Genomic DNA, 12,865 nt, shown 5'->3' on the forward strand with positions numbered 1-12,865 from the left:
CTCTGTAAATCTTCACCCAAATCACAATTAAAAAAAGAAGAAGATCCCTGAAATCTGTAAGAATCACCTAGAAAACCAAACCAAACCCACTGCCATTGAGTCGATTCCAACTCATAGCGACCCCCGTTGGGTTTCCGAAGTGGTAATTCTTTACAGAAACAGATTGCCCACTCTTGCTTCCACGGAATGGCTGGTGGATTTGAACCACCGACCTTCTGGGTAGCAGTCAGATGCCTTAGGCACTGTGCTACCAGAGCTCCTTTAGAATCACCTGGAGATCTTGTTAAACTATGGATTTTGATTCAATATATTTGGGGTGGAAAAGCAAATTCTCAGCAGAGGGTTGAACTAGAGTGAACCCATTCAAAGTCCTGGTTGAAAGAGTTGTGAGGTAATTTGTCATTAACAATAACTGAAGCACCAAAGCTTATGAATGATTAACGGTTACTCTAATAAGTTAAAGGAATTTCAAGGTTACCACATTCACTTGCATACTAATATGCATACTTTCTTGAGTGAGAAAAAAAGGGGTGGAGTGAGGATGAATGTGACATGTTAGGACTGTGTATCATACTGGCCCTGCCCTGGGGTGTGTTCTCTCCATATGAAGGGGTGTGTGTGTGTGTGTGTGTGTGTGTGTGTGTGTGTGTAAAGAAAGGAGGGGAAAACATCAAGAACCACTTGCTCAAGCAGTACACTGCAGAATGGAGTTGACTTCAACCCCAAAGTCAAAGAGAGATTTGAAAGGATGACAATTGCAAGAAGCATAGAGTAATCAAATCCCCATAAGATCAAGGCAGAACCCCCCAGGCCTAGTGAAATATTTAGTGCCAGCATAAAAGCACAGCCCACCATTCATTGGATTTGGATCATCAGCCAGCAGACCTAACCTCCTCTGTCTCTGGCTCCCTACCTCAGTGCCCATCCAACATTTACATGCTTCTGCTTCATGCATAATCTCGCCAGTTGCCATTTGCCTTTCAGTCAATTCCAACTCATGGCCAACCCCCTGTGTGTCAGAGTAGAACAGCCCTATAGGGTTTTGAATGGCTTTTTCTGAAGTAGATTGTCAGACCTCTAGCTGAACTCAAAACACCAATCTTTCAGTTAGTAGCCAAACATACTAACTGTGTACACCACGCATAATAATCTTATTTTTCCCAGAATTCCACATTGCTGCCTTCTGACTACATTCATCACTCATATTCAGCTTGGTGTTTTCCCAAATGACCTTCTGTGTAACATTGCCTCAAGCTGGACCACCCTTCTCCACAGGGCAGCCTGTCCCAGACTCCTATATAGAACCCAGCCAACTGAAAAAGGGCAGCAAACCTGAACAAACTCTCAAATCCCAAATCAAGACAATAGTTCTTTCATCTTTCCAAGGTAAGGGAAATCAGAAATCCTACAGGATGGTAATGAAGACACTCCAGTAACCTTGTGTATGGATCTGAATCCCATGAATAGTTTGGAAAAAAAAGACCAGACCAGCCAAAGTGACTGACGCTGACCTTGAAGGGAAGGGACTCACAAACCAGAACACCAAACTGTGACTCTCCAACATATCACTCTAAATTCTCCTTGAGAATCTACACCCACCTACTTATCAAGGGCAAAGAACAATTTATGTCAAGTGAGTGGGAAAGAATGTAGAATTAATTTATTTTACAGCCTACATACTTTGGATAAAAATGAAAATTCTCTGGCCATGGGAAAAAGTTGTATTCTTTGGCAAGGTTTTTCTACACCATGAAGATGTAGTCCTAGGCTATTAATAAAGGTAATTAGGCCCACTCCTAAATCCTGTTATTGAACACTCTCAAAATATCAATCACTGTTACTAATATAATTTCACATGCTACAGTTCATTCTGAAGGACAAATAGCTTTACAATTTAAATGGTACCTTCTCCTCAAATAAACTCAAAATACTCAGCAAATGCCATATCCTCCTCTTCACAAACACTGCCAAGTCAGGGATGAGATGAGGAGGGCACCAGCCAATTCTAGGTGACACCCAAAAGTTACAGGAGACTAAAAAAAAGAAGAAAGAAAATTCTCCCAACATCTAAGCCTAGGATATTTTCTGATTTTTAAGGACTTGATGTACATTAATATGCACATAATATGTCTAATAAACTTTTAGGAAACAAAACACTGTTAATAACCCGTTTCTCCTATTGTTGGGAAGCTCTTGACTCTATGAAGGAAGATAATGGACTTAGAAATCAGTCATATATTTTAATACATTATTAATCACAGTATTCAGAAGGGTAAATAGACATTATAAGAACACCACCCAGGAATTCAATTATCTTTTCAATTTATTTACTCTCTTGAATTCTTTATGTTAACCACCCTTCACAAAAATGTAGCAGGCTGGTCTTTCCTTTTGCTCCCAAAACAGTGCTTTCCAACCTTTTTTTTTTCTCCCCAAAGAAGCAGATCCTTCTTTAAAACAAAATATTTTACAGAACACCAAATATTAAATGATGAAGAGGAGCTGCTTTGGTTGCAGGGAAGGGAGAAGGGTGGGTGCAGGAGAGGTCCAGGAGATCTCATTTGGCCCTACTTCCCAGACCCTAGATCAAACCTTGTAGATGCCTGGAGCTACACAGGACACAGTATGAAACCACTGTTCTAAGGCACTTTTGGAAAAATGTGTCTCTCTCTATATATATATGTATATAGTATGATATAGAATATATGTTATACATATGTATATGTTTTGTTATTTGTTGCAGTTAAGTAGATAACTGGTGGCTTCCTGGTGGAGTGGGTTGCCTTCAGGCATTAATTGGTAGAAGAGATGGGCTTGAAATAGAGTAGCAGGTTGGCCCGCCCATGGAACAAGAAAACTAAATGTCCTTTGGGGCAAGAAGATTCCTGGTAGAGTGGGTTGCCCTCGGGCATTAATCAGTAGAAATGGAGACCAAGGAAATGGAAGCAGAGCTGCCTCAGCCTGAAAGGGTAGGACCATGGCCTTTGGAGGTGGAACGATCACAGCCCCCAAGGTTTCAAAGAGCCAGGCCTTCACCAACTTGGTTCTGGAGTGTGGGGCTGCTCGTTCATGTGAGCCAGTGGGATGTAGCCATAGCCACTGCCCAAGAGTGAGGGGGTGGGGCTTCCATGCCCAAGAGGGAGAAGAATGGGGCCCACCAGGCCAAGGGGGTGAGGTCACCACTTAGAGGAACTAGGGGACTAGAGCCACCCATTGGAGGAGATCTGTATAGATGCCACCCAACAAAGATCTGTACAGATGCCAAGTTGACAAGGGGTGTAACTGTGGTAGTTATGTTTGTGTGTCAACTTGGCTGGGCCTGGTTGAGTGTCTAGGCAGCTGGTGGTAGTTATTCCCCGTGATGAGATTGGCAATCAACTCCATGGTGGGATCTACCACAAGCAGGTGAGTAGCTGCCTTTGGGATGTGGTCTGCTTCCTGTATATAAGAAGCCTTGGGGATAGTCTCTAGCCTATGGCATGCTTGGACCCTGCATGTAGCCGTGTCGTTACTCAGCAGCCTGCTATGCTCTGCCCACCTTGGGACTTACAATGGACTTAAGTTAATGACCTGCCATGTGGTTCGATAACACTGGGACTATGCCTTTTTACTTGTCAACCTTGGGGCTTCTCAGCCTCAGCAGCCAGCAGCTGTCTGAGTAAAGAAATGCTTCTAGTTCCAGTGGACCGGGAGCAGGAGGTAAAGTTGGACCCCAAGGTTGAGGGGCTTTTACCCAGTCCCTAGAGCCTGGCACTTTGAACTTGGACTTAAGCCTCCAAATTGTAAGAATAAACTCCTGTTTGTTAAGGCCATCCCATTTGTGGTATATTTCTGTTGGAGCGGTGCTAGGTAACCAGAACAGAGGAAGATGAGGCAATCTATTTCCGTAAAGAGATACAGCCTTGGGAACTCTATGGGGGTTGCTATGAGTTGGAATCCACTCAATGGCAGTGGGTATACATATATATGTATGTGTGTGTGTGTGTATCACACAAATCACAAACACTGACACTCAACAGAAAAATGGACAAAGGGCACAAATAGGCAGTTCCCATAAGATGAAAACAACCATAGGGGTGGGGAATGCTAAATCTAAAACATGTAAATCTAAAATAGAACATTTAACACTGATTACATTTACTCAGGAAACATTGAATGATAACCCTCAATGCTGGCCAGGCTGCATGAAACTGGTACAAGAGTACATTGCTGGTGGCTGCAGAAAAAGGCTTTCTTCTTGAGAAACAATCTTTCATAAATATATTCATACCCTCTGAGTCAGTCCTAATCCCACTTCTGGAAATGTGTCTTTAAAACTAACTCAAGAGGAAAACAGTGAGATGAAGATGCTCATTTCCATTTTAATTATAATAGCAAAAAATAAATAAATAAATAAAGTCCAATAATGAATCAAGATTGAATCAATAATGAATCTGCTTGATGGAATATTATATAGTCATTAAAAATACAGTAAAATTCTCTCAAAACACTTTCCACTTAATCAGCTCTCCAAATTAGCCATGCTTTCCATCCTCACTGGAAAATAAACCCGTGATGCCTTTGGCCTGCTTGGCATCTTTTCTCTCATACATCCACTCATATCTACTTCCAGCAATGGATGTATTTATACTATTTGTACTTGTCACTGTAACAGCATAATTTACTTAAATATTATATAAACCAATGAAAGATGACTGCTCAAGGAGGACAGTTGTTATTTCTATGAAAACCAATTGAAATGCATTGAAAAGACTTCATAAAAGGTAGCCATTTGAAGAACAGAAGTCAAATTACATGTGAGCAAAATAACTGCAATGGACCACACAAAACAATCATAAAAATGTAGGCTACTATACTCAGATTGCTTCACAAGTGTCTTTAAGTTATTGATGCATTTTAAAGAAAAAAGAAGTAGGAATTAGAGCTCTGGTGCTGCTGTGGTTAAAGCATTGGGCTGCTAACCAAAAGATCAGCAGTTTGAACTAACCAGCCACTATGTGGAAGAGCTCTGGCAGCATAGTGCCTAAGGCACTTGACTGCTAACCAGAAGGCTGGCGGTTCAAACCCACCAGCCACTCCTCGGAAGGAAAGCTGGGCAATCTACTTCTGATAGTGATATCACCTCGAAAACCCAAGGAGGGGTCACTATGAGTCGGGGCCGACTCGACGGCACATAACAACAACAACAAGCCATTATGTGGGAGAAAGATGAGGTAGTCCGCTTCTACAAGATTTACAACCTTGGAAACTATGGGGCAGTTTTACTCTATCCTACAGGGTCATTATGAATCAGAATTGACTCGATGGCAGTGGGTAAGCATCCTGTTACGGGACTGGTTTATGTAAAGACATTGATGCAAAGCTCCAATTAGCAGACCCCATTTAAAGACAAAGTCACGGCCTTCTATCAAAAGACTACCAAATGAATGTACATCTTAAATTATGTTAAAATAAAATATTTACTGCATTTTTGTAATATTTTGTGCTATTCTTCTCAATCAATTTTTAAATTACCTGACCAATTTGAACCCTAACTATGTTGAAAAAGAGGGATTCTATTGTTGTCTGAAGACTATGAAGTGACCAGTCTTGGTGCACTATTGTAGGTCCAGGACCTCCCCAGTGCAGTGTCTGGCACATGTTAGGTCTCCAATAAAAAAAAAATTTGAATCACTAAACCATGTAGCAATGTGAAAAAAAAAAAAAATGCTTCTAACAAAAAGCAAATTGAAAAAAAATATATATATATAATTACATGTAAATCACAACCACATCTTTGTTTTTAAATATGGAGGTAAATGGACAAAGCTAGAAGGGGATGTTCAAAAGGCAAAATAGTTGTGTTAGAATACAATAGATTTTGGGCTATTTTATACATTTTTCAATCTTTAATATTTACACATTGTTTCACAAATTTAAAAAAGATACTAAGAAAGCTCTTTTTTTTTGGGGGGGGGTGTTTTTACTAGACTTCCAAAATAAAAAGTAAATCAATATTTCCATTCCCGAAGTTCTTCAGCACTCAGGCTTCTTTTAACACACTCTCTCCTTCATGAGCTTCACCATTTTAAGCAATCATTACATTCTCCTTCTAAGATGGAAACCTGGAGTGACTGATTTTGTATTTCTAAACCAGCAGGATACTTTGACAAAAAAAAAAAAAAAATTCTAAAGTTACCCGCCCCTTCATTTACTATCTACTTCATTAAATATAAAAAATTCTCAAAACTACAATTTACATTCCCAAGAGATTCTCAAACACCATCTAATTAAATCATTCAATCAGAAAACAAATTAAAATGAAATATCACTGCAACCCCCAAGAGGAAATAAACTTTTCATTTATGACTAGAACAGACCTCTAGGGTGAAGCTCCAAAGCCTCTTCTAATTGCAAGTTCCACCGAATATCCTGAAGAACATTTTGTGACATTTGCAGCTTCCATGACAACTTTTCTTCCAAGGAAAAGAGGATCCTGAGCAAGACTCCAAAGCAGAACATATTCTTTTGAGAATGGGAACACTTTCATTAATGAGTAATAAATGCACCAGGCATCACCACTGTGTACTCATTCAATCTTCCATTCGTCCATCCAACACCTACTCTATGTAGAGTGTGCCAAGAACTGTCCTGGTGTTCAACAAACATTTGTTACATGGATTCAATCTCTGCCTCTCAGTGTGAAGCAAAACAAAACCCTGAGCTTCCTAAATTTATCTATGGAGAGAATTTCCAAGTGGGAAAGCTACTGACTCCATCACCCCTCAGCCATCCTCTGAAATCCTGCACTCTGACACACACTTGCACCTTCGTAACTGACTACAGGGGGCACTCTTCTCCCTCTGGTCCTCTACCCTTCTTAGGAGGCAGTGTGTTATGTGGTTAAGAACAAACACTCAAAAACCAGATAATTTGGGTTTATATCCCTACATACCACTTACCAGCTGTATGACCAAGAGCAAGTCTTATGACTTCTCAACGCACTATTTCCACATCTGTAAAATGGAGATAACATTACCTACCTCATAGGGTGGTAAGGATGAAATGAGTCAATGTACATAAAGCACTTAGATGTGCCTAAGGCACTTGACTGCTAACCAGAAAGTTGGTGGTTCAAACCCACCAGCCACTCATCGGAAGGAAGGTTGGGCAATCTACTTACGTAGTGATACTGCCTCGGAAACCCAAGGAGGGGTCGCTATAAGTCAGAGACGACTCGACAGCACATAACAACAACATATAATTTTTAGCTCATTATTATTATTATTATCCCTTACTCCCTTCAGCTCAGCAGAATAAACCAGATTATTCAAAAGACTCTAGCAACTAAAGGGATTTGACAGTGAGAATACATACAAAACCAGTTGCTGTCAAGTCAATTCAAGTGATGCAAATGGTTAACGTGTTTGGTTGCTAACTGACAGGTTGGCAGTTTGTGTCTACCCAAAGGCACTTCAGAAGAAAAATGCAATCAACTTCTGAAAAATCAGCCGTTGAAAACCCCACGAAGAAAATCCCAGTTCTACTCTGATACACATAGGGTCACCATGAATCATCACGAGAGTACATATAACAGCGCACATCATCAAGTACAAGGGTCTGATCATATTGTTCTTTCCCACCCTCTGCCTTCAGAGAGCTGCATTTGACCCATCTCAAACCTTGTGGGCCTCTTATCTATACTCCCCAAGTCCTAGCTCAGGGGTAGCTATGGAACCTCTAAGGGAACTGTCATTAGTTATTGCTATACTATCAGAGCACAACCAACAGAGTAACCTCTGCCCTCTGTTTAACGCATTTTGAGTCTTTCCCGTCACTGATCCTCTCCATCCCTCACCCACCTATAGATTATGGCTTCAGCCTTTCTATCTTAAGACTCTGGCCACTTCCTAATAACCCCAAAAGTCATCGTACATACATTTTACATACACAAAAGAACTGGATCAACACATGGTTTTAGGACCCCGTTTCCTCTTTTTAACCATCCACCCCAATGTTTTCAGATAAATATTGGAAAGTTCCAAACAATGTATAGTTATAGGGTTTCCTGGGAGAAAAATCACAAAGGCTCTTGCAACTTCAACACTGCACTCATTTTCATGTAGGGTCTTAAAAACACTATGGCATGGTCCTATTCAACAAGACAGAGGCCCACTCTGTAATGAGCTCATGGGTTAATGATGTCCTGTCACTGCTTCCCAAAGCAGTACTTTGCTCACCTCATCCCTGACCAGACAGAAAAGCACAGGAGAATCATCTCCCAGGAGCATGCACACATACAGACTGTGTGAATGGAAATCTCTCAAAATCCATACGCAAACTGGAAATGTCGAAGTAAGGCATGGCCTTGTGTCTCCCTGGGAACATTCGGAATCACCCTGGGGCAAACACTGTACTTCATTCTGGGCTCCCTCCTCCAGTGTGGATTGACTGTCAGTCCAGATCTATGGGATGCAAAAGGACAAGTAAGAAATAGCAGCAACAGGCACCAATGGAACAGACAGACTGGATCAGACAAAACCAGCTGTCAGGCTGAGAGAGCATAGGCTGACACCGAGGAGAAGCTGCCAATGGTCCCCTTTTTCGGTGAAGTATTAGAGGTATGTTTTTTAAAAAAAAAAAAAAGTCCTTAGTCAGGAAGCACAATGGACGTGCATACCTCTCCTGCACTCACCTGCACCTCCCTGGGATGGAACTATTCTGGATATGTGGGTAAAAACACACCAGAGAACATAAAGCAGCAGCCCTGACTCTGGCAGGGGCAGCAGGTGCAAGGGCTGGCATCCAAACACCCACGTGCAAACAGGAGAGTGCTCAAGGGGGAAAAGCCTTCAATCCAACCAGATATTTGCCAAAATCTGCCTGCTTCGTGCTCTGGACCCAAGCCTGGTGGGCCTGCCAGGTTTACTGGTAAACTAGGCTCACCCTCCCTTAGAAGCCCACAAGTCTGTTAGAAAGCAGGGGCCACAGTGAGGCGAACAAAAAGAAATATGAACGCGAGAAACGTCTATGTGTGTGTGCGTGTGTGCCCGGTGCCAGTGCCCAAGGCTCCGGGAGCCCTATCCTTTTCCTCTGACAGCTCACCGGACTAAGTCGCCTCAGTAGAGCGCCCCGCACCCCACCTTCCCCTTGGCCCCGACACTAGCCTGGGAGCAACTACTGGATGCAGCTTTACACGCCAGGGGCCATCCAGCGCGGTCTGTCTGCTCCGCCCAAGTCGCTCCCTGGGCCTGCAAGTGGAGCTACCGAAGGGAATAGTCTTCACACAACCCCCGGCGGCCCCGAGAGGAAGGCGACGCCCAGGGCGGGTTCTCTTGGTCCTGGGCGGCGGCGACACCGCAGTGGTAAGAGACCCAGACTCCAGTGCTTCTTCCCGGCGTCGACACTGGCTCCCGGAGAGAAACGAGAGGGTCCTGGACCCGCGGGCCTGGGTGGGGGGTGTACACTGCTGTAGGCTCAAGCAGTCAGTCCTCCAGCCCGAGACCCCACCGGATTTCCCGCGGCATTTACACCCCGCACGCGGACCGCGCATCGCAGGGCTGGGGCTGGGACTAGTCCCAGTTTGTCTCGCAGCTTGCGGGTACAAAACGTCAACAGCTGGGGCAGCGCGGGCATCTCGCCCCGAGCCCTTACAGTGGACGAATGAGCTCGATGGCCCACGCGCTCTCTCTTGGGCACTTACATTCATTCGCACACACACCCTGAGCCGGACCTAGATGCAACTACAAGAGCCCCTGAGCAACCAGCCTGGAATCACACGCACATTTGGACACGTGCGCAGCGCGCCCCCACACCGCCAGCGAGCTGCATACACTCGCGCGTACAGCCCGCGCACACACGTGTGCCCTGGAGAAGCGCGCACGGCCGCAGACGCGGAAGGTCCCTCTCGTTGTCAAGAGCTGACAGGCAGCCCCCGGTGCGTCTGCAGCCCCAGAGCCGCGCTGTCCCTCGGCTGAGGCGCATCCGTCCCAGAGCGCTCGGCACCGCGCCGCGCACTCCTGGGCCTCCGGGACCGCCTAAGTTTCCCCGGGAGCCCGTACCTTGGATGTGCTGCTTGATAACGTTCTCCAGGTGGTCCAGCCGCTCAATGATCTTCAGGGTGTCTCCTTTGTCTTCCTCCAGCTTCTTGTCGGGCGCGGGCTCCTGCCCCCGCACATACACACTGGCGATGTAGTTGGTGACCCAGCCCACGTACAGCAGGCAGATGATGTTGGTCATGCCGCTCAAGATCACGCAAGTAGACACCAAAGTTTTGGTCTTCCTGGTGCACACCATTCTGGGCTCCCTCCTCCATATAGAGCTCCCGGGGGCCCCTTCTCGCCGTAAGCCCCGGACTACCCTGCGCTCACACCCCCTACTCCACCCCAGGCCGCTGGGCGCCCGAGCACCTGAGTCCTGATGTTCTCCAAAGCCCCAGTCCGCTGGCTGTGGAGCCGCTGTGCCCAAGTTTGCAGCTCTCGCCGCTGCCCACCCGAGAGAAAGCTTGACAAAGGAAATGAGGTGGATTATTTTTCCAAATTAAAAATCCCCAAGCCCTTTCCAGAGAGGTCACGAGTGGCCAGCAGCCGCACACCTCGATACGCGTGTCTGGGAAACTTTGTCACTACCTGAGAGCGCGGCCGCGCCGCTTCCCATAGCCAGCGCGGGTTGCCTTGGCGGTCCGACCGGCCCGCGCTGCTAGAAGGACGGCGGTGGCTGCAGCGGCGGCGGGGAGAGCCACGGAGCAAAGCGGCCCGGCCCCCTCCGAGCGACAAGCGCCACCGCCAATCGCGCTCCGGCTCTGGAGAGGGGCCGGTGCTGGGCCGCCGCGGACCAACAGGGAGGGTGCGGGAGGCGGAGTCCTGCCCCCCGGCCCCACCTGCTGGCCGCCCCGGGCTCCCGCCCCCCAGGGGCGCGCCTGAGCCTCCACCAGCACTGGCTGCCCCAGACCCGAGGCACCCGGAAAGGACACACAGCCAGTTCCAGTGCCTAGGACTTGAGAGTCCGCCTCTAGGGGGATTCCATCCCTTGCTTTTGCGCAGGAATCTCTAGCCTTTGGGGGGTCAAGAGGTTCAGCGTCCCTTGCCAGCCCAGGGCGTGGGACTTCTCTGCTAGTCCTACTAGCAGGTTCATCAACCTCTTTTCTGTTTGCCAGGACTCAGAGAGTGGCCGGGGAAGCTTGGGCCAGGTCGCCTGTCTTGCCTTACCCGTCAGACCCTGTGGGCGTCCACTCCTTCCTTGGCATCACTTAAGCCTCCGACCTGCCACCCCACTTCTGTCCACTGGCCTCCTAGGCATCTCCAGAGCTGGCAACTGTAATGGTCAATCCTCTTGGGAATCTCCTAGAAGCCGCACTGATGAACTATTAGATGTCTCTGGAACACCACCCCAGCCACAGAGGAAAAAAATTATTATCTTTTTTTTTTTTTTTTTTAAGTCTGTGCAGCTCCCAGGACAAGGCTGTGTCCTGTAACCCCAGTTTTACTCCTCAGGGACCTGGCTCATTAAGCTTTCTGTGAATGGTAAAGCTCCTCCACCTGCTATTTATGACATTAGGGAGGGTAGCAGGAGAGAACTGTGACTGACAACTGAGAACACTTCTGGACTCCTGTGGTGACACTATTTTGTTATTAGAGCAAATGTTTATTCATATTACCCCCTTGTGCTGAACAGCCACTTCTCTGCACCTGAATAGAATTCCTTTCCACAAAGGCTTTTAAAAACAGATTTCCCTCCTCTTCTCTATTTCTGCGGTGCATTTTCTTGGCCTTGGGGGGCGGGACCCTGCTGTTGTGTGCCAGCTTGGTGGTACTCAGGGTGGTTCCTTCAGGTGATGTCTGCTAGATTCAAAGAACTGGTCCCACAAAAGAGGGAAGGCACAGAACCAAAAAGGGGCACTTTATGGCACAATCAGCCAAGGGTCTCAAAGATGCTTTGAAAATAGACACCTACTAGAGATTCTGGAAGATTCCCCTTTACTCATGGGTAAAGGAGAGAACGGTAGTTATGAACAGGTGGAGAGGAGGATAGTGTGTATGTGTCGGTGTGGGAGTGTGTATGTGTGTGTGTGAGAGAGAGAGAGAGAGAGAGAGAGAGAGAGAGAAGACACCATTTCTGAACAGATTCAAAGCAGAGAAATGTGCTGCCTCCATGAGGGAGTAACACCTGCCTCTCCCGCTCTTCTCCTCTGGAAGCATAATTCAACTCACAGGGAAAGGGACTGGTCTTTCTTCAGTTTAGACGGAATTACAAGTAATGGCCTTGAGTACACTAATGGCAAAAGTCTAATCCTTCCTTCTGCTCTCTTTCCCGGAAGGTCAGCTCTTCCCAAGATCTTAATACGCCACCAAAGGGCAAGTGGGAGAGGAGGCAAAACTCAATTTTCACACACTTAATGGAAAAAGAAAAAAGCCCCAAGTTTGAAAATAAGGTTCAAGGGAAAACAAAGTGGATTGTATGGCCTTAAATTTTTGTATCAGTTGGTCCTCTAAGGTAATTTGTAACTTTGGAAAAATACAGCAAAAGACAAATGCAGAACAGGCACTTTTCTCTCAAAAGTCACAGAGTCAAGTTGACCAGTTCAAAGAATATTCATTGGAGGTACAGACACAGCCTAGGGTTCGAATCCCTGGGATTTAATAATATAACATAACTTATTAGTTAATAATAATAACATAACTTATTAGTTATGTGACCTTGGACAAGTTACAAACTGTCACTGAGGCTGAATTTCTTCACATGTCAGACATAAAAAAATACATTGCTGAAGAGTAAATGAAAGAATGCCCAAGAAAGGGCTTTAATTAGTATAGAGACACATAGTGGACGCTCAGGGGATCACATGACTTTCCCTTCTAGGATATATGCCTCCGATTCCAGGCCAGAG

General features: G+C 45.7%; 1 protein-coding gene across 1 annotated transcript in view; it reads right to left on the reverse strand.

Moving 5' to 3' along the window:
* Positions 1–10,275, reverse strand: part of GALNT18 (polypeptide N-acetylgalactosaminyltransferase 18) — a 440,243-nt gene extending 429,968 nt beyond the window's left edge. The window contains exon 1 of the mRNA XM_007956750.1: positions 10,041–10,275. Within this exon, the coding sequence (XP_007954941.1) occupies positions 10,041–10,275 (235 nt within the window). The remainder of the gene's footprint in view (positions 1–10,040) is intronic.
* Between the last annotated feature and the right edge of the window lie 2,590 nt (positions 10,276–12,865).

This window comes from Orycteropus afer, unplaced genomic scaffold (assembly GCF_000298275.1).
Source record: "Orycteropus afer afer isolate SDZICR_OR568_19922 unplaced genomic scaffold, OryAfe1.0 scaffold00014, whole genome shotgun sequence".
NCBI classification, from domain to species: Eukaryota; Metazoa; Chordata; class Mammalia; order Tubulidentata; family Orycteropodidae; genus Orycteropus; species Orycteropus afer.